Raw genomic sequence first — 21762 nt, 5'->3', positions numbered from 1 at the left:
CGCTGTCGTGCCCTGAGGGGCTCCCAGAGCTTCTGGCTTTACGAGGCCTTTTAAGTTTTGTCTGAAAAACCAAAGGGCTGTGAGGAAGGGAACTAGCTGTGTGGAAGGTAGGACTCTGAAGTGTATTTTGGAAATTACTCACCACCCTCCCCCAAATTAAAAGAATTAAAAAAAAAAAAAGCATCTTTCTTCCAGTCAAAAAATCAGATTTTTTTTCTTAAAAAAAAGTGCTCAGCCCCAAAGCAAAGACCCTACATATTACATCTGACTCCCTGCTAAATCACTTTAAAACAAAGCTCCCCACTGGACAGTCCTTCCTCCTGTATGCAAAGCAAGAATGACATAGACGGGATGATTATGGAAATGCTGGTGCATTCATTCGCATCACCATTAAGTATGAATGGACAACCAAAGATGGCCAGGTGGTTGAGGACATCCAGAAAACCTGCCAACGGCAAAAGAAAGGCCAACATGAAATAAACAGAAAAATAACCCAAAAGGCAACAGAACATTCAAGGGACAGAAGAGAGCTTAAGCGAAACAAAGTACACCCTCTCAAATTTATATTCTTTAGAGAAATTTGAGAAGATATTGCCTCTGTAAAACAATAATGGGATACTTTGAAAAAGGAGCCATTAGAGAACAAGAAAAAGTTATTGCAAATTCAAAATAATCTCCTAGAAATTAGAACCAGAAAACAGAGATGATAATTGGAGAGGAAAGATGAAATATATAGAGGAAAATCTAAGATGTCTAACTTACACAAGAAAGAAAAAATGGGGAAAAAGAAAATATCAAAGAAACAATACAGATTTTTTTCAAAACAGAAAAAGATATTCGAGTAGCCCAGCATAATAAATGTAAAAAAAACATAAATATCCAAACATCCTTGGAAAAATTTTAAAACATAGCTAACAAAGCACTATAAGATTCTAGAGAGAAAAAGCTGGTTACATTTAAAAGAGCAATGGGCTTGGTATGAGCCACACTGGATGATAAAGGACACAGAATAGTCCTTTGGCATTTTGAGGGAAGGTGATTTTCAACATAGAGTTCTATATCCATCCAAATTATCAACAAAATGTGACATTTTCAGACATTCAAAGATTCAGGAAATTTACCTTTCACATAACAGTTCTTAGGAAGTTACTTGAGATGCTCCAGTGAAATGATATAGTTATGAGAGCCTAGAAACAGGAGCTAAAAGCCAGGACAGTAATGAAGAGAAGCCCCAGAATATCAAGCCTAGTGGCAAGTCAGTCCTTTGGAACAAGAAGACTGGGGGTTCTAGTAGGAGATGTTCTCGGGGAGAAAAGGGTTGTTTGGAGAAACTTAATACCGTCTTTGGAGATTTGGAATAACCTTAAGAGGTGTTAACTTCAAGACAAACAGGAAAAAAGAAAGGCACTTAGAAGCCTCAGAGGAGGGGAAAAAAAAACACAAAAAGCTGAACAAAATAGGACATGCCATCATAGTATACACCACTTAGCTGTGCAGAGAACAATATTTATATAATTAGAGTAGTGTGAGCACTATTGATTGATTTTGAATTTAGAGTCAATATATAGATAAAGGGAGGACTTATGGCTACAGGACAGACTGTTTTAACCTTGACAGTGTAAAAATCTAGCTGATGGTCTTCTGCCTTCACCCTCATCCTCTCTACCTGTTTTTCAGTCTTTATTGTATAATTATTTGAATGACTCCTGTGGCTTAAAACACAGACATACACAGACACACACCTAGAAGTAAATCCTGTCTTGGAAGAAGTCTTTTTGTTCCTTTGCCTTTCCAAATATCACTGGCACTGTTATTTTAGTCTTTGACCCTCCTGTGAAAAATAAATTGTATAAATATGTTTCTGAGGGTTTGACAGCGGTTTTCCTTTTCTGTCTTTTTCACTCTGGTTTATAGTTTCAAAAAGTACCAGAAGGTCCTATTCCTCCATCCACACCAAAGTTCGCATATGGAAAAGTCACTCTGCGAAAGGTAAGAAAAAAAAAAATAACAGCAACGTCGAAAGTGAGGAAGTGGAATTTAGCTGTCGTGAGTGAAAGTGTTACTCTGGGGAGTCGGTTCATTATTTTTCTGTGAATTTGTTTCCTGTGAGACTGATTTGGTAGATAATGTTTCTGGGAAAACGGGGACATGGGAGGTGAGAGGATGTGGATGCATGTTGATGGGGTGAGCACATGGGACATGAGCAGGAGTAGGGAGGTATTCTAGATCATTCAGATCATTTAGGTTCAATTATCAGTGTCCAAAGCAGTCCCAGGAGCCTTTGTGAGAATAACATGCTACCTTGGTGTTATGGCTGGTGAGGTTCTTTTTTATAATTCACCTTTTTTATAGGGGGCTCTCAAAAGCCACAAGCATTTTGATAGGTCTTCGCCTAAAATCTCAAAATCACATCCTGAATTTTCTGGTCTGTGGTTTATATGGTAAATGGAACATCAAGGGGAAAAGTTAGGAATTAATTATAAATAGGAGTTAAGGACATTTTAGTCTAGGAAAAGAGAAAAAGAAGAGAGATTTTATTTAGTAGTCACGAGTGACGTAAGCCAAAGTCAGTTTGTTTTGACTATCTGTGTCTTCAGGTTTTCCCCTTTTATAATCCCTAACTCCTACATGTGTTAAAAACATGAACAGTTGCATATTTCTTAAGAATCTTGATATTCTAAAATAGTATCATAAGTTTTTATCTTTCAGCAAAATGCTAAACATGATTGTATGATTTTTCCATTCATGAAGTGCTTTGATATTATAAGTTGGTTGAATTCTCGTAACATTTTCCACCTAGTGTCAGATATGTGTGTTACATTCTGCAAAGAATGTGGTGGGTCTCTGCCTGATAGGCATCTTTCTGTAGCTTAATCAGACTTTAATCACACTTGTCAAGGGAACACCTTTTATTTTTTAACTGCTATTGCTACTTAAGAAAGAGTTGGTGTGTTAGTTTTAGAGCTGTGAGAATTTTCTTTTTATACAACAGAAAATAACTGCAAACGCTTAAATACAACAACATTGCTGAAAACAAATGTAGCTTAGTACCAAAAGCACATACTGTTTACTGTGAAGGAAAGACATGTGAGCAGAAATGGCATTTCATTGTTAACTAAATATATACAATTTAAGAGAGCCAATCAGCATCTAATTGAATTAAATTTATGTAGAGCAGAGTCACATAGGATAAAACCTTTTACTGTGAGTTGAATTCCTTTAGTTGTGCAAGTGGAAAAACATCCAAGGGAGTAGCTGGATTGATGGACTTGTACTTAAGATTTTTTTTTTCCCCTTGATGCTCCACAATATCAGCAAAGTAACTATGGAAAGTGTTTATAACCAGTATCATGTCACGGAAAGCCCCAGGTTTGGAGCCAAATCTAACTGCAAATCCTGGCTCTGCCATTGCTCAAGTGAGCTTCTCTGAGTCCTCGTTTCCTCCTCGCTAACGTGGGGACAGTCATGCCTGCCTTACAGGGTGGCCGTGAGGATTCAAAGAGGTGTGCATGTGAAGTGGTGTCCCCTGCAGTTTGGTGTGCACCCAGCGTTGGGTAGCTGTTATCATCGCTGTTATTGCACTCGAATAAGCATACTGCGTTGCAAGAATACACAATCATTTGGATTGAATATAAGTGTTTGTTGAGTAGCTACTGTATGCTGGGCATTGGGGTGAGCACGGTACAGACCCTGCCCTTATGGGGCTGACAGTCTGGCAAGGATGGCAAAGAGTAACAACTGGTAGATGATACAGGTGTGGAAGATACGCTAGGGACAAGCTCGGAGGAGGGCGCTGTGGTGGTGGCTTCACTGGGGGTGTTGGGGAAGGCTTTACAGGGAGGGCAGCCTCTGAGCCTTGGTTTTCATTTATTTTAAGGGCCTTTTCTGTACAGGATGTTGTATTTGTGAATGAGTACTCTTTTTAAGATTATCGTCAGTTACTTTTCATCAAGAGTTAGGGAATGGATAGAGATGATTGAAGGTGACTGCAGAGCAGTGTTGAGTTGAATTTGAAACATTTAGCTTTATTTAGGGGTTTGGTCAAATCCACTAATATTTTTGATAATTTGCAAAGAACATTCCCCTCCCCTCTGATGACCAAGGAGGGGTGACAGTGAGTGAATGCTGCTCTTGTTTCTTTTCAGATAAGGACAGTGAATGAATCGCTGAATGTTCTGTGTCCCACTGGACCTGTAAAAAGCCTTTATCCCTTGACATTTATTCAGGTGAAACAGGTAGGCCTTCAAAGATAAAGCTTCACCTTTTTTCTACTTGCAAAAATGTGCTTTCTGCCCTGCCTTGTATTGCCTGTTCTGAGCACAGAGACCCAAATGGTAAGTGGGTATATCAGACCAGAAGTAGACTAACCATGAATTTCCAGGCTTTCTTTAGGTTTAATTACTGCACATTAGGCTGATCGTTCCTTCATTTTTTCCCTCCATTTCTTATTCTCACTCAAATAGGCAGTATCTCAACCTGCTTCAACATATAGTGCAAGCTATACATTGAATGCATTTCTGACCTAATTAATCTTTATTACTAGGTACCAGTGGAAAACTACTATTTTAATACTCAAAAAAGACAATTTAATTATTTGTCCTTAGTTAGCTCAAAGGTATAGTGACTGTGTTCTTAATAGATTAGGGTCTTAGAGATTCTTTATCCTGCTTTTGAAGAGAACAGAGAATTGAGCACATCGTGTGTGTGTGTGTGTGTGTGTGTATGTGCACGTGTGTGTATATAATCTCCAGGGACTGCCCCATTTTCATTTTAAGAGTTTTTCCAACATTTTAATTTGGAAAATTTCAATTCTATAAAAGTTGCGAGAACAGTACCACAAACACCTGTATAGCTTCCGCCTAGATTCGCCCAGTGTTCACAGTTGCTTCATTTGCTTTGTCTTCCTCTCTGTGTGCACATAGCCAACTGCTAAAGGTTTGGTTTGGTTTTGTTTTTTACCATTTGAGTCAGTTGTCAACATATCACACTTCATGCCTAGAGACGATAGCATACATCTTTGAAGAAAAAGGACATTATGATCACAATATAATGATCACACTTAAAAAATTTGACACTGATGCAATCCAATTATTTAGTATACATTCTATAGTTAAATATCTCTAGTCATTCCGATAATGCGCTTTATAACAACTTTTTTTCAATCCAGTTTCCAATCCACAATCACTCATTACATTTAATTATAATGTCTCTCTAGTCTTCTTTCACTTGAAATGATTCTTAAGTTTTTTTTCTCTCTCTCATATAATGGACATTTCTGAAGAGTTCAGGCCAGTTGTTTTATAGACCACCTCTTACTGATTAGACTCAGTAAAACATTTTCGGCACAAACACAGGAAAGGTGATGTGTCCTTCTTGGGGCACCCATGAGGGTGCCTGTGAGGTCAGTTTGTCCCTTTGTTGCCATGTTAAGGATCTCAGCCCCATTTTTTGAAAGTTACCTGGGTCTTCCTTTCCGGCTTTCTGTAGAGATTGCCTTCTGGAAGGTGTCTGAATGATAAGGTGATAGAACAATTGCATATCTAATCTTAGTTTAGTGAATTTTGCCTCCAGTTACTATTTTTACACTTGCAATATTTTACAAGAATGTTTTATTCCAACAACTCTGGTTTGTGATAAATAAAATGAATAATTAAGCTCCCCCAGTCCCTTACTTTTTCATTAATATTGAGTAGCGTTCTTTCTCTAGTTCTAGTACACACTGGCTGTATGTCCATGTCTTCATCTGTAAAATAGAACTTGCCTTCTCCACCTAGCAGGGCCATTGAGCACATCGGACAAGACAAGGACAGTAGAGCAGCTGGAACCTGGGAAGTGAATTCCAGGTTAATGTAGAGACACTTGCAATCATTGTTCTTTCTTAGACTTTTTCTGCTTTCTGATCTTTGGCCAAGGCAGTGCTCGTGGATTGCACGGGACTCCCTAGGCCCTGGCTGTTCCGCGCCTGGGGCAAGCTGTGGAATATTTCTTTCTAGTGAAACCCATGGCGAGCATATCAGCAGGGAGTGGGGTGCAGCCCTGGTACCTCTGCAGCTGCCCCCTTCACCCCAACCTTAGAACTTCAGCCACACTTTTGCAGTGAGCTCCAGAGCTTCTGCTCCCCTCTGGGAAGCCCTTCTCAAAGTTTTCCCCAGCCTCTGAGTTAGGACTTACCACTCTGGTTAGTTTCAAAAGAAAAAATACAAGAGAGAGAGATGGAGAATTTGGAGTCTGGGAGGGAGGCATCCTGTGCTTGAAGATTCGGGTGGCGGCACTAGTGACAGTTCTCGAGTTCAGCCCTTTCCTGCAACACAGGAACGTGGGTTGACATTTTTTTCTCCAGCTCCTCCAAATGACCTTTCCACTTACCTGAAGTACACTTCCTTGCTTTCCAGGCCCTGGAAGTGAGGAACTTTTTCCCTGTTCTGTGAGGGATTTTGACTTGGATTCTCTTCTCTGACTCAGGATCTGTTCCAGCCCCGTCTGGCTAATGTCCACAGCAGGGAAGTCAACAGCGGGCTGTGGGTGCTGTTGCCACCGAGGCTGACTGTTCGGGGCCTTCCTTTCAGACCAGGGATACCAGCATTTAAAGTATTTTCTGACTTAGCAGCAGGTTACACCCCCACCTCTCACTGCCTTTGTCTCCCCGGCTCTTTCACTATACACAGTTTCTGATTGACTCTCATTTTGTCTCTTAACTCTTGATTTAGCCCAAGAACCTGGAGAATGTTTTACCGAACATTCTTGTCTTTGCTGTTTTTGTTTGTCTTTTTGTTTTGTTTTGTCGAGGTAACGTAAATAACTTTTTGATATATGTGATGGGATCCCCCTTAGTGATTCTGGGCACATCACTGAACACATTTCAGGGTCCCATTTCCTCATGCCGGGAAAGGATGTTTGATAAAACACCCTTCAGCATTCCTTGAAGTTTACTGCTGTGATAGTTGTTCTGTGATCTAAAAATCTAAGCCAGTGCCCTTCTGTCAGATCGAATTTTTTCCTGGAGGCTGGGGAAGCATTTCATTGCATATAGTTTTAATAACATCACTTTCACACATATCAAGGGTGACCAGATTCTCTTAAAATGAACGGCAAAAGTGAAATTTTTCTGTATCCTTTTCTAACCAGTATTTTGGGTTTGTGCTGTACCGAACAACACTTCCTCACGACTGCAGCGACCCAACACCTCTCTCTTCATCCTTCGGTGGAGTCCATGACCGAGCCTACGTCTCTGTGAATGGGGTAAGCATTGTCCCTGGACTGTGTGTGTCTGCCCCAGTGGGGGCATGTGTGGTCTGTACTTGGTAACGTGGCATTTGAGCCCTTTGCCTACCTTTCAACCTCAAGCTCCACCTCTCCTCTCGATGTCCCTTAGCTGTGCTCCTCACTTGCTGACGTGGCCTCACCCATGTTCGATCTGCCTGGAATATACCCCCTCACCCATCTTGACCTGGAGGGCTGTGCTCAAGGCCCCGCCTTCTCGGAAACCCTCCTGGTCCCCCTTGTCCAAGGCCATCCTCTCTGACTGACCACAGCATGTCACCCATGCCTTCTCTGCTCCTTGAGGACAGGGTCCATTTTGTACATGTCAGAGTGGTGATTCATTTAACTCTGTGCCTTCATCCTGCATGAGAAATTATATTCTGAAGGATCATTCATGATAATTATAGCTAAAATACACGAATAACTTTGTTTCATGACAAGGTAAAGATACATGTCAGGATTTCTGTTCCTCTCGCTGAAACATTCATGTGAAAGAACACATGAAGAGATTTTTCCTAACCAAGAAAATTTGTTCAGAAAAATTTTAATTAAATATTTCCATTCTGTTGTCATCAGCGGCTTTATTTTTGGTAAGAGCAGATTTCTAAGACATTATGTGTCTACCGATGGCAGTTTTTCTCAGGTTCTAATTTAGGAGTGGTGTTAGTGAATTGTGATCAGTAACAATTTTCTTTCAATCTCATCTTTTAAAACATTAGGAAAATGTTGCTGCTAAAATGGCTGTTGTTTTCCCTCATTCTATTGTATGATTTTCGTGGTTAATGCATCATATCACGTATTTTGAGGTGAGAATACTCCACCAAACTCTCTGATTTTTATCTCGTTTATCTGATTTTATCTCATCACACCATGTTGTTTAGAAGCTACTTTATTCTGACTGCCTTTTGTGCTGTGAGTACACGAAGAGGTTCCTCTCTGATAGGAATCCTCCCCCAGAATGGTTTGCCTCTATTCCCTTTCTATTAAAAATACAAAGCAAAACATTCCAGAGTAGAGGAAAATAGTCTAGACCTTTCCTTTCTCAAAGCTGTGTCTGGCGACTTTCCTATTTAGAAAGCGGTGATTGGGGGAACTTGGCCACCTAGCCAGTGACTTAGACTAAAGGGCCAGCAAAGCATTTCTTCCCAAGTCTGGTGACACTTCAAGGCAGGAAAATGAGTACTGAATTAACTGCCTTTCTGCTGGTCTTCTCACCCTAGTTAATTCTTGTTTGGCATTGAACCCACAGGTCCCCCAGGGAATCCTTAGCCGAAGAGATGAGATCAGTCTGAACATAACAGGGAAAGCCGGAGACGCTCTGGACCTCCTGGTGGAGAACATGGGGCGCGTCAACTATGGCAATTTTATGAACGATTACAAGGTAGGACCAGCCTCGCTGTTAGGAGTGACGTTAAAAGGTTGGCAGGACCATGCCTAAGCCATCCAAGGAGGTTTTTATAAATCTTTTTAAAAACTCTCACGTATACGTTCTTTTCCTCCAGCCCTGTTGACATGAAGCTATTCTTAAAAGCCCACACGCTTTGTCAGAAATGATGAGTGAACCCACCGTGATTTGTTTTGCAACCTGGAAGCTGGGTTCTTTTGAAGACCTGTTTGCCTCTGCAGTTGATGAGAGATTTGAGTTTTGCAGACAGAACCCTTCCCTTGTGTTTGAGTTCAGTCATCCTGTAGAAAGAAACAGAAGGAGGAAACCACCCCACTGCGCTTTTCCTTTGCTTATAGAACCCACCTAACTCTCAAAAGGCACTCCCATGCCAACAACGCCAGCTTAGCATTTGGTCTGCCCTGTTTTCTGGGTGTGAACAATTTATGACAAACTCTGGAACTATACAAAGCCTTGGTGCACTGCTTCTCACCTCTGTTGCTAACTCTGTGCCCAGGTGTCTTCGCCTAAATATGTTTTTCTCACACAGGTTTTTTAGAGCATTCCTCAACAAACATTTGTGAAGATCATGCTCTGTGCGAGGCGCTCTGTGAGGTGCTTCAGGGCATGCAGAGGTGTTGAGATAGCTCCATAGGTAGCTCACCATCTGCTAGAAGAGAGAAAGCCTGCACCAAGAGAATTGTGGCACCCCTGGTCTAGGACAGGACAGGTGTCTGTGGCTATTTCCTGCCCCTCTTAGTGGCAGCTCAGAGGCAAGGCAATTATACTCTTAGGGAATGGCTGTGCCAGGGCCACCTTTGCCTCCAGTAGAAATGCCCCCATCGTAGTCCTGTGCTCAGGCTATAATTAGTGGCCTTCCTGCCTGGCTCTCACCAGCCACGCTAACATGTGGAGTAGTGGGACTCTTATGTAGTCTCTGGGTCCCCAATACCCAGCAAAGAGCCTGGCACACAGCTGCCTAGTTAATGTTTATTGAATTACTAAGTGGGCAATTGAGGCTTGGTATTGAGAGGTGTCCTGAGACAAATTCGAGATCTCACTAGGAGAGGAGGCGTTCTCCCACATGAAAGGCCAAGAAGGGGAGGTTAGATGAGCTGTGAGCAGAGGCTTTAATGCGGTGACCAGTGCCACAGACGCCTGCCCTGTACCCTTGCCGGACAAATAAAGCAACTTCAGAATACGAGTGCGAGGTTCACCATCATCATCACTGCTCTTAAGATCCCATTACAGATTCAGTAGGCCCACACCCCATTATCTACAGTTTTTCTTTCCACGGTTTCAGTTACCTGTAGTCAACCAACTGGTTGGTTGGTTAGAAAATTCCAGAAAGAAACAACTCATAAGCTTTAAATTGCACGCCATTCTGAGAAGTGTGATGTAATCTCATGCCATCCCGCCCCATCCCACCTGAGACGTGAATCATCCCTTTGTCTAGTGTCTACACGCCGTATGTACTGCCGACCATCAGTCGCTGTCTGGGTTATCAGATTGACTGCGGCAGTATTGCAGAGCTTGTGCTCAAGTCACCCTCATTTTGCCAAACAGTGGCCCCAAAGCACAAAAGCATTGTTGCTGGCAGTTCGGATATGCCAAAAAGAAGCGGCATAGTGCTTCCTTTAAGTGAAAAGATGTGTCTATAGGACAAAACATGGAATATGTAAGGTTCAGTTCTGTCTGCGGTTTCAGGCATCTACTGGGGGTTTTGGAACATGCTCCCAGCGGATGAGGGAGACTCCAGTATCTCATTTATGTTACCTCATTTAGTCCTTACAGCAGGTGAGTGGACTCAGGTGTGATTATCCCCGTGAGCGCTGCTGAGGAGCTTGCGGTCAGGACTTGCTCTGGGTTATGTCACAGGCGGAGTCTGTCCCCTCCCTTCATCTATAGTGGGCTGAATGTTCTTTTGCATTCCTCAGGCTCCATCTTTTCTTCCATTCTAGCAATGGCTCTGAACCAAACACCGAAGATGGGGGATTTGGGTCCAAAGCTCTAGTGGCTCAACCCGCTTTCTGTAGAGGCAGAACTCTGGCTTCTTGTGGTGACATCCTGGCCTCTAAAGAGAGAGAGAGAGAGAAACCTCCAGAGAGAAAGCCGTGGTTTGGGAAATGTACCTCTCCTCAAGGAGAAGTGATTCCACCTCAAGCCAGATCTCTGTCACTTAGATGTCACTTTGAGTCTTGTTTACTATTGGTGTTTCATATACCAGTTTGCTTTTCCAGGAATTCAGGGTGGAAACGCAGGGACACAAAACCTTTTCCTTCCCACCCCAGCTGATTGCCCTGTTTCTCCTTTGCAGGGTCTGATTTCTAACCTGACCCTCAACTCCAGCATTCTCACAGACTGGATGATCTTCCCACTGGACACTGAGACTGGAGTGTACCACCTTGGGGACTGGCGTGGCAATGAGAGCAGGTGCCATGACAAAGCCTATGCCCAGAGCTCATCTAACTACACACTCCCGGCCTTTTATGTGGGGAACTTCTCCATTCCCAGTGAGATCCCAGACTTGCCCCAGGACACCTTTATCAAGTTTTCTGGATGGACCAAGGTATGTGTCTTTAAGGAAAGTGTTTGAATTCGAGCCTCACACATCTGGTTTTTAGTATCTGAGAAAGAATCAAACAGAGCTGCTAATGAGATGCTGTGGGGCACTTTTGGGAGTGGATGCTGTTCTGTGTTAGTTCCCCATTCCTCAGGAGTGGGACCATGGCAGATCTTCAGGGAGTCAATGGCCAGCTTGGAGGTGGCACCGTCTGCCCCATTTTCATTGACTGACAGCTTCCTTTTTGTGAATGACAGCTTTTCTGCTCCCTCTGAGAAAAATCGTAGCCCTTTTGGATACCGAATATGAGAGGCTTTTCTTCTTTATCCTGAAGAAAATCCGGTCCAGGGAAAGGGGTGACTCTCAGGGCGAACCTGTTTTTCTTTCATCTATGCTAAACTTCATATTCCCATAACACCCCCACCTTCATGCAGCCCTGTGCCCTGGGGGCTTCACCTCTGTCTACTTGATCCTCAACTCTTCCTTGGCCGTCGTGCTGTCCAGTCACTCCTCTTTATTCTTTGAAGACATTGGCATACCTTCTTCCACTGTCATTTTCTCCACTTCATGTCCTATTTTCACCCTAGATGACCTTACCATCACTTACTCATTTAACAGTTTTTTCAGCGGCAACTGTATGCCCAAACTTTGTGCCGGCCACTAAGGATATAATAATGAACAGAACCAGATAGAGTCCTTGCCCTCCTGGAACTTACAGTCAAGTTGGGGAGAAAAACCAAATCATATAATCACCCAATTTACGTGGTAAAACTGCAGCTGCAGTGGGCGCTAAGAAGAGATAGTGGGAGTTGATAATAATTGGGGCACGTGACCTTGTCAGGGAGGTCAGGAAAGCCCTCCCCGGGGAAGTGATACTTGAGAGACGTGAAGGACAGATAAGAATTAACATGGCAAAAAAAAGGGAGAGGAACATATTCCAGGCGGAGGAGATAGCAGGTGCAAAGGGCATGTGCTTAGAGAGGAAAATGGCGAGTGTCAGAAACTGATAAAGAATGCAAATGTGTGAAACACAAAGAAAAGGAAGTGGTTCAGAGACAAAGCTAGAAAGTGAGTAGAGACCACATTGGAATAAGCCAATTAAATCACATTAAAGTTTTGTCTTTACGTTGAGAGCTATTGAAGCAGGAGAGTGACATGACATGATTGTGATGTGACAAGCCTCTCTGACCACAGTCTGCAGAATGGGTTGGGCGAAGGTATGTGTGAATTCAAGGAAACTATCTAGGAGGCTGGATCACAGTGTCCTTGAGAGACTGGGATGGTGGGAGCCAAAATGGAGATGATATCAACTATTTGAGAGATGTTTAAAGTTAAATCAATAAGATGTAATGATGTATTGGATATGGGGCATTAGAGAGAAGGGCATATCCCAGGTGACTCTTAGGTTCTAGACTTGCAGTTGGATAAATGGTACCAGTTACTGAAAGGAGAAATTTCAGATGAAGATTTTGGCTGGAAGAGCGAGGTCATGAGTTTGGATTTGGACAAATCGAGTTGGTGAAGCCTTTGAGAACAGCTCTGAGAAGGTACTGGAGGAGGGCTGTTGGATCTATAGGTAGAGAATTCAAAGAAGGAGTCCAGGCTGGAAATATACGTATAAGGTCATTTGTGTATGGATGGTCGTTGTTGAAGATACATACGGCCTTTTTAGGTCCTCTAAAAAAAGAGAGGATGCAGAAGGAACAAAGAGGACCTAAGGCTGATCTTTGAGAGACATGAACATGACAGAGAGTGAGGAGGAGAAACCAAAGAAGTAGGTGGAAAACCAGCATTTGTGTTACAGAGAGGACAGGTGAAATGAAGACAGAAGCACTTCTATTGGATTTAGCAACAAGAAGGTCACTGGGACCCTTTGTGAGTGCTATACCAGTAGGTTGGAGCATCTGCACGCCAGGTTGCATGCTCTTGAGAAGTGCAGAGTAAGGAAATGAACATATGAACATCAATATGGATACTCGAATATAAACATTCTTTTTCAAAAGTTTAACTGTGAAAAAAGAGGAAAATATGTTAATAGCTGGAAGAGAAGAGGGCGAAAGGTGCACACAGAGCATGTTGAATAAATGCCCTTTTATATTTTTTGCATTTTAATGTTTATGGAAATATATTTTCATTATCATTCAATTTTGAATATTTTCTGTTTTCCCTTATTATCTCTTCTTTGACCTATACATATTTAGAAATGTGTTATTTAATTTTCATATATCTGTGGGGGGTTTTAGCATATCTTATTTTTATTGATTTCTAATTTAATCCCTCTATAAAAGTTCTACAAGAAGGAGAAAAATCTCTATGACCTTGGGTTAGACAAAGACTTCTTAGATTTGACACCTAAAGCATGATCCTTAAAGGAAAAAATTAATAAATTGGATTTCATTAAAATTAAAAATGTTTTATCTTCAAAAGAAGTCATTAAGTTGGGTGGTTCTATAGAGTAGTGGTTAGCAGCACGTCTGCTTTATACGCAGAAGGTCCTGAGTTCAAGCCCCAGTATGACCTTGGGTTAGACAAAGACTTCTTAGATTTGACACCTAAAGCATGATCCTTAAAGGAAAAAATTAATAAATTGGATTTCATTAAAATTAAAAATGTTTTATCTTCAAAAGAAGTCATTAAGTTGGGTGGTTCTATAGAGTAGTGGTTAGCAGCACGTCTGCTTTATACGCAGAAGGTCCTGAGTTCAAGCCCCAGCAGAGCCACGGCCCATACCCCAGGTGCGCCAGGCCCTGGCTGCACCAGGCCCCAGGTGTGCACTGCAAGTGCGTGAGAGGAGACACCCCGCCTTCAGAGATCCAGTTCTTAAGGGGAGATGGCAACATCCATAGGTCAGGGGTGGAAGTGGGGGTTGGGGGTGAATTAAAAAAAAATCATTAAGAAATGAAAATCCAAGCCACAAACTGGGAGAAAATATTTTCAAATTGTATATCTAACAAAGGACTTGTATCTAGAATATATGAAGAATTCTTACAACTCAATAATAGATAGACAAACAACCCAATCAAAAAATGGACAAAGGAATGCAAATCTAAACTGCAATGAGATAGCATCTCACATCTGTTAGAGTAGCTGTTATCAACAAGACAAGTAATAACAAGTGTTGGAGAGGATGCGGAGAAAAATGAACACTCATACACTGCTGGTGGGACTGCAAATTGGTACAGCCACTATGGAAAACAGTATGAAGTTTCCTCAAAAAACTAAGAATTGATCTACCATATGATCCAACAATTCCTCTACTGGGTATTTACCCCAAAGACTTGAAAACTCATATCTGTAAAGATATTTGCACACTAATGTTTATAGCAGCATTATTCACAGTGACCAAGACATGGAAGCAACCGAAGTGTCCTACGATAGATGATTGGCTAAAGAAGCTGTGGTACATATGTACAATGGAATATTACTCAGCCATCAGAAGAAATGAAATACTGCCATTTGAGACAACATGGACGGACTTTGAGATAATCATGCTAAATGAAATAAGCCAGACAGAAAAAGTTGAAAACCACATGATATCACTTATATGTAGGATAAAAACCTAAAAGCAACAAATGAACAGGACAAACAAACAGAAACTCATGGACATGGACTATAGACTAGTGGTTATCAGAGGATAGCGGGGAAGGGAGAGGTAGATGGGTCAAATATGTGGTGACAGAAAGAAATCTAACTATGGGCAGTGAACACATGATGAAATATATATATGTGCCTTACTGCTAAAGTGTACATCTGAAACTTACTGGATTTCATTAACCAGTGTCACCATAATAATAAAAGTAAATTTTAAAAATGGACTTGAATAGACATTTCACCAAAGAAGATATACAAGTGGCTGGTAAGTACATGAAAAGATGCTTAACAGTGAACATCATCAGTCATTCGGGAAGTGCAGATCAGAACCACAATGAATTACTACTTCATACTTATTAGCATGGTAATAATTATAAAAGATGGACGATAACAAATATTGACAAGGATGTGGAGAAAAGGGAACCCTCCCACGTTGCTTGTGGGAATGTAAAATGGTACAAACACTTTTGAACACAGTTTGAAAGTTTCTTTAGGTATTAAACATAGAATTACCATTGGACTCAGCAATTCCACACCTACTCAAGAGAAATGAAAATAAGTCCACTAAAAGACTTATATGTGAATATTTATAGAAGCATCATTCATAATAATCCAAAACTGGAAATAATTCAAATGTCCATCAACTATTAAATGGATAGATAAAATGTGGTCTGTCCATACAATGGAATAGTATTCCACAGTAAAAAGGAGCAGACTACTGATACATGCTAAACATGGACATGGATAGATCTGAAAAAACATTATGCTAAGTAAAAGAAGCCAGATATTAAAGGCCACAAATTGTATGATTTCATTTATATGAAATGTTCAGACATGGCAAATCTATAGAGACAAAAAGTAGAGTAATGGTTGCCTAGAACTGATGGTGTGAATGGAGAGTGACTGCAAATGGGTATGGGGTTTCTTTCGGGGGTGATGGAAGTGTCCCAGAATTACATTATGGCAGTGGTTCCACTATCTTCTTAAATTTATTGAGACCTGTTTTATGACTCAGCCTCTGGTGTGTCTCAGTGAGCATACCTCTGGAACTTTAAACTCTAATATCCTCTCCCTGGCCACATATTTCTATCCCCTAACTCTCATGCGTCCCAAGCCTGCTCTTGGATCTTGCCGATGACCTGAAACTCTCTACCATTAAGGCCGCAATTCCTGCCTATTCAGCCCAGACATCAGCACTATCCTTTCTTAAGAGCCATCAATCCAGTGGCCCCCTTGCCTTTCTACTCTGTCTCCTTGTTCGTCCTCCATCTTGAATGGCCTTTATTGGTTCCCCAGTAATTGGGTACTGCTGGGGGACCTCTCCAGTGCCTTCATCAGAGCCACGATACCCTCACCGTCTCCAGCCTCTGGACCCTCTCAGCTTGCCCAGCAGCCTTTGGTGTGTCTCTTCCCCCGTCCCCAGCTGGCCTTTCTAACTTTCACCACTCTCTTGAAGCTACCTTACTCTTCCTCCTACCTCCTCTGCAGAGACTCACCCTCCTTGACTGCTATCAGGTGTCACTCCTTTGATCCCTCAGCTTCCTGTCAGACTTATCTCTCTGCCTCCACCCTCACTTCCTGCCCAGCAGCCTCTAGGAGGAAATCTAAGCTCTGAATCCCCTCCCCACCTTCTTCCTCCAGCCAAGATCCTGTTCTCATACTTCCTCCTCTGGCATTTGTCAGCCCCCATCTTCTTTGCCAAGTCCCGTGTTGCAGCCAAGAAGTGCTATCTAGGGTCTCTAAGACCTAATAACAAAATTAAGCCCTCCCTGGGTGTCCCCACTTAAGCTTGTTCTTATTCCCTTGTTCCCTCTTTTTCTCCCCTCCTTCCTTTTCCCCTTCTCCCTCTTGGTGTTCTGCTGTGACATACATTTCCTTTGTTCGTGCTTTTTCAGTCCCTTACTCTTCCCATGTAGCCATCACATATTCATCTGCCAAGACTGGTATTAACTGCTCTGTGAAACCTTCCTAGACCCTTAGTCCAAGAAAGGACTGGCCCTGTCCTTCTTTGAGCCCCACCTGGACTCAGCACCATGATGCTTCCTTGCATTTAGGTTGGCACCTCAGTTTCACCCACTGAGTCATAGCTTCATGAGGGGCATTTTTCAAAAGTGCCCAGCTTATTCACCATCCTGCCCTCCTCCTGAGCCCAGGTGCTCTGTAAATGTTTTCAGACGAACGGGTGCACAAATGCCTGTGTCGCTAAGCCTCTGAGAAGAAAGCAAACGAGAGGAATATAGTGATAGGAGCAGTCCAGTTAGTGATAAGGGGCTTTGCTGGGTGCTGTGGGTGCAATGCCAAGGCAGATGAGAAGACCTGAACACAAATCATTGTTCACTAAGTGGTGTCAGTTTAGTGCATCAAGAGAAAGAACTTCGCGGAGATGCAAAGCAGAAAGAGAGCACATCTTTTACAGGGGTTGTGAAAAGGGTCGGGTTGCTTAGATAGAGCTTTAAACAGACCCGAAGGATGGCAAGACCTTCATCAGAATCAGACAAGAGAAGGAATTTGTCAGGGAAGGAATTTTAGGTGAAAGAATAATAGAAGCAAAGGTGCAGAAATGGAAAAGCAGGGGACGTTTTAGAGGTCGGAGTGGGTTCACCTTGGCCAGGTCATAAAGGTGTCACACCCAAGAGTTACAGACACAGGCGTTCTGCTCAACTCTTTAGAGACACTATCTTCACAATCATCAAAAGTAGCACATGTGGTAGGATGTCGTATCATTTTCTCCAGTTTACAGATGAGCAGATAGAGGCTCAGAGAGCTAAGTATCTAGTGTGAGGTGCAGAAGTAGGTAGTGGAACAGCTCCCCGAGCCCCAAGTCTGACTTGTAGGCCCACATGCAAAGGCAGGCAGCACTGCACAAAGCCTCAAAGGCCAATGAGGAGCTTGTGCTAATAATCTAGGCAGGGGCTCATGACTTTAAATATTCTGCACCTCATGCTTGAAAAGGACATATACACACACTATTCATGAATGTGTTCGAAGGTTCAGAACCCCCAAAGCCCATCTAATCCATATATCCTCTTAAAACCTATTGTCCTTACCAGCATTATCCAAACTTACCAAAACGTGGGAAAACCCAAATGTCCATTAGCTGTTAGGTGAATAGACAAAAATGTGTATATCCATATAATGGAATGTCTTTTGGCAATTTTTATTTATTTATTTTGGGAGCAATTTTTAAAAGAAATGAAATACTAATACATGTTATAACATGAGTGAACCTTGAAAGCAGTTCAATGAAAGAAGCCAGTCACAAACCGCACATATGGAATGATTCCATTTCTATGAAATGATTCCATTTCTATGAAATGTCCAGAACCAGCAAATCTATAGACACAGGAAGATGAGTGGTTGCCCAGAGCAGGCAAGGGGGAGTGATGGAGGGTGTGGGTGGAGCATGGAGAATAACTGCTAAAGGGTGCAGGGTTTCTTTTTGGAGTGATGGAAATATTCTAAAATTGATTGTGGTGACAGTTGCACAGCTCTGTAGTATCCTAAAAACCACTAAAGTATACATTCTTAAAGGAGTGAATTGTATGGATGTGAATTATATCTCAATAAAGCTTTACGTACACACACATACACAGGCCCATACATAGGCTGTGTGGACCTGGGTTGGGTAGGTCTGAGGATGAGAAGACATACGTAGATCGTACATAAAACAGAGCACCTGTGTTTTCTGTTATTTTCTGACGAGCACTGGTCCCTGTCGCTGGGGACTGCCCCGTGCCAACTCCTAACGTTCTGAATGATGAGCACACACGCAACAGACAGATGCCACAGGGCACTGAGTTCTGACTTTTGGGAGAATGAGTGCTTTGGCGGATGCGGGAATGGGGGTGAGGATGGACTGAATAACCATTTCTAAGACTGTGCCTCTGGGCAAACTAACCCTCCTCCATCAGGGTGGCCCTGTCAAGGCTCCTGTCCTCAGTCTCTTAGCTTATGCCATTCACTAGCTATAAAGAAACTACCTTGATTTAGTGAATGAAGTCACTGGTAAGAGTGATTCATGAGATAAAAAATCACTTTGGGTTACTTCGGCATTACTTGAGTCGGATGTGGCTTTCTGGTTAAATGCCTGAACATCAACTAGGATTTCTGTGGGAAGAGGTCAAGCATATTTTGCTGCCTCCAAGAGACACCGTCCAGCAGATGTCTGCACAGAACTCTAATCTGACTACAAACTCCCTAAGATAGGCAGTGCTTTGTGTCATATATACTGTCCCTAAAATGTCGTGTTCTGCCAACGCAGTGACGTTCGTGCAGTTTCTCTCTCCTTCAGATGGATGTGGATAAGTCTCCTGTCAATATCCTCTGCAGCTGTCCTGGTTTTTCAGCCACTCATAGTAGGTTTGGTTGTATATCAGAACATGGTAGTGAGAGGGTTGAGGTAATGTCCCAGTTTCCCTCAACCAGAATTATGCTTTGAAAAGCTAAGAATCAAAATAGAATACTGACTAAAAGCAGTTTTATGTTTCAGAGGCAAACATTACCTCTTTGAAGGTGTAAACAATCATGAAACAAAAGAATTTATAACAAAGAGCTGACAGAAATCCCTTTTGTCACCAGTTCTATCCTGAGGCCTGGTCACCAGAAAGACCAAGTGATTAGAGGGTTGGAACTTTCAGCTCCACCCCCCAAGCTCTGGGGTGGGAGTGGAGGAGCGTCTAAAGATGGAGCTCTATAAAAACTAGGACAGGGAGATTTGGAGAACTTCTGAGTTGGTGAACACATCCAGATGGTGGGAGGTGCACTTGGAAAGGGCTGGAGCAGGCAGGGGGCAGACAGGACATGTTCAGATTCATATATATACTTACTAATCATCCCAGAGGAGCTATCTACTCTTGCCCATCAATCAAAGAGTTGGCCATAAAATCTGGAAAGATAGCAAATAATAATAATAATTTTACTTTTATTATAAAGCTGCTTTCAATACAATGAAATGATATCATCTACGTTTCTAGATCTTGTGGCCATCCGTAGAAGGAAGGCCTGTTAGTCTTTATAAGTCTGTACAAATCGAGAGATGAGTTACAATGTAAGTAAAAGGTACGTCTTCAGTGCTCGTCATGGGAATGCAGAGGTGAGGTACCTGTCCCAGGTTTCGAGCGGTTAGGAAAAGGTCACAGTCGGTAGAACTAACTCCAGAAGGGAGGGCGATGGGTAGGAATTACCTTTCTGCTCCCACACACCTGTGAAGCTGTTCCTGCCAAGGCCACTGGCGCCTACATGGTGGTAGGTTCCCCAGACATTTCTCAGGCCTCGTCTTGAACTCTGGGCAGGTAACATCTGACATGGGCAACCACTCCCTCCCTTGAAACTGTTCTCCTAACTTCTGTGACCACACTTCTCCTTCTCTGTTCCTGTTCAGGCTTCTCTTTCAGTTACTGTGTTTCAGATGCCTGGGCTTGATTCTGGGCTCTCTTCTGACGCTCTCAGGAGGTGTCATCTTCACAGACGTGCCCGTAACACCTAGCTCAGTATTTCTGAGAACCCACTGCCAACCGACGGTGTGGGCCTGCCATTAGAGGTCTCATAGGCACCTCCACCCTGATCCACATAAAACAGAACTTTTTCTCCCCATCACCCCTGAAACCTGCTTTTCTGCTGGAGAGTGGTCCAGGGAGAAAGGACGAAGCTAGGACTTGAGTATAGCAGTGGGAATGGAGGGGAGGGTCCAGCTGAGAGAAATAATACAAACAGCCACATCAGTGAGAGCTTACTGCGTGCCAGTCCTTTGGCTGAGTGCTCACATGTGTCTTCTCACTTAGTCACTTTCACGACAACCCTGAGAGAAGGCACAAACACAACTGAAATAGCCCTGACAGGATTTGGTGACTGATTAGTGAAAGAAGAACTGACAGAGGATGGTTCTACTATTTTTTAATTGGGTTTATAAATATGATTTACTTTACTGAAAAGTAGCATGCTAACACACCTCGATGTGTATCAGTTAGCTTTTGCTATGTAACAAACTGTCCAAAACTTAGTGGTTTAAAGCAACAACTATTTATTCGGCTCATCATTTTGAGTATTGGCAGAATGGGTGGTTCTTCTACTGGTCTCACTGAGCGTGCCCTTCTAGTTAGCAAGGAGGCTCTGCTCCTGGGTGATAGCAGGCTGTCGACTGAGGCAACAGAGGAGATTGGGCCATGTGTCTCTCTCGTCATCCAGCAAGCTAGCCCAGGTTTGTTCTCATGGTAACTGGGAGGGTTCAAAGAAAGAATGCAAATGTTCGAGGCTTCCTAAGGCCCAAGCCAGAATTCACATGTCACTTCTCCCACATTCTTTGGCCAATACAAGGCATTAGATCATCTCAGTCCAAGGGCTGGAGAAACAGATTCTGCCTCTTAATAAGGGGAGCTGCAAAGAATTGTGGCTATTTTTTGCATTCTGCCACAGGTTTTAGTACTATTTGACCCTACCTTCATTCTGAATTTGATATGCTTCTTAACTTTTTTGGCCCGATTTACAAAATCTTCCATTTCTATCTAATTTGTTTCTTGTCACAAGTCCTGTAAACTTGGAAACTAGATAGTCAGACTTCTTTCTACAAATATGTATTCATTTAGTAATATAACTTAGAACTGTAGGCAAGCAAGATTAAACAGGCTCTGAGTGAAGGAGGATTTCCTACAATTTTTAGTGCATGGACTTTATAACAAATATTATATGGCTGCCTGGAGGTCATATTCACTCAGCAGCACTTTGTTTCAGACATGTGGGGTGGCATGATGCCTGCTAGACAAGGTACCCCATAAAAAGAGTCAAGCAATAATGGAACTTCTGGGAGCTGAGAAGGAAGGGAATTTACATTTCGGGTTTGACAAAAGGAGGAAGTGAGTCCTCTTTTATGCTAATAGTTTAGGTTTCCATGGCTTTAATTCTATTTTGGTTTGTCCTGAAATACAAAGAAACCATAAAGTTTTTAACTTTCTTACTCTAAGATCAAGGA

The 21762-nt window shown here is 42.4% G+C and overlaps 1 protein-coding gene across 3 annotated transcripts in view; it reads left to right on the top strand.

Annotated features, from left to right (window-relative positions):
- Window positions 1-21762, top strand: part of GLB1 (galactosidase beta 1) — an 89315-nt gene that overhangs the window by 49075 nt on the left and 18478 nt on the right. For all 3 annotated transcript variants that reach the window (XM_025039210.1, XM_006905726.3, XM_025039216.1), the window contains exons 11-15: window positions 1915-1989; window positions 4146-4235; window positions 7126-7239; window positions 8510-8641; window positions 10962-11213. In XM_025039210.1, the coding sequence (XP_024894978.1) occupies window positions 1915-1989; window positions 4146-4235; window positions 7126-7239; window positions 8510-8641; window positions 10962-11213 (663 nt within the window). The remainder of the gene's footprint in view (window positions 1-1914; window positions 1990-4145; window positions 4236-7125; window positions 7240-8509; window positions 8642-10961; window positions 11214-21762) is intronic.

Source organism: Pteropus alecto, unplaced genomic scaffold, assembly GCF_000325575.1.
Source record: "Pteropus alecto unplaced genomic scaffold, ASM32557v1 scaffold10, whole genome shotgun sequence".
Taxonomy (NCBI): domain Eukaryota; kingdom Metazoa; phylum Chordata; class Mammalia; order Chiroptera; family Pteropodidae; genus Pteropus; species Pteropus alecto.
Note: the sequence above shows the minus strand (reverse complement) of the source record. Positions and strands in the feature narration are given on the sequence as shown.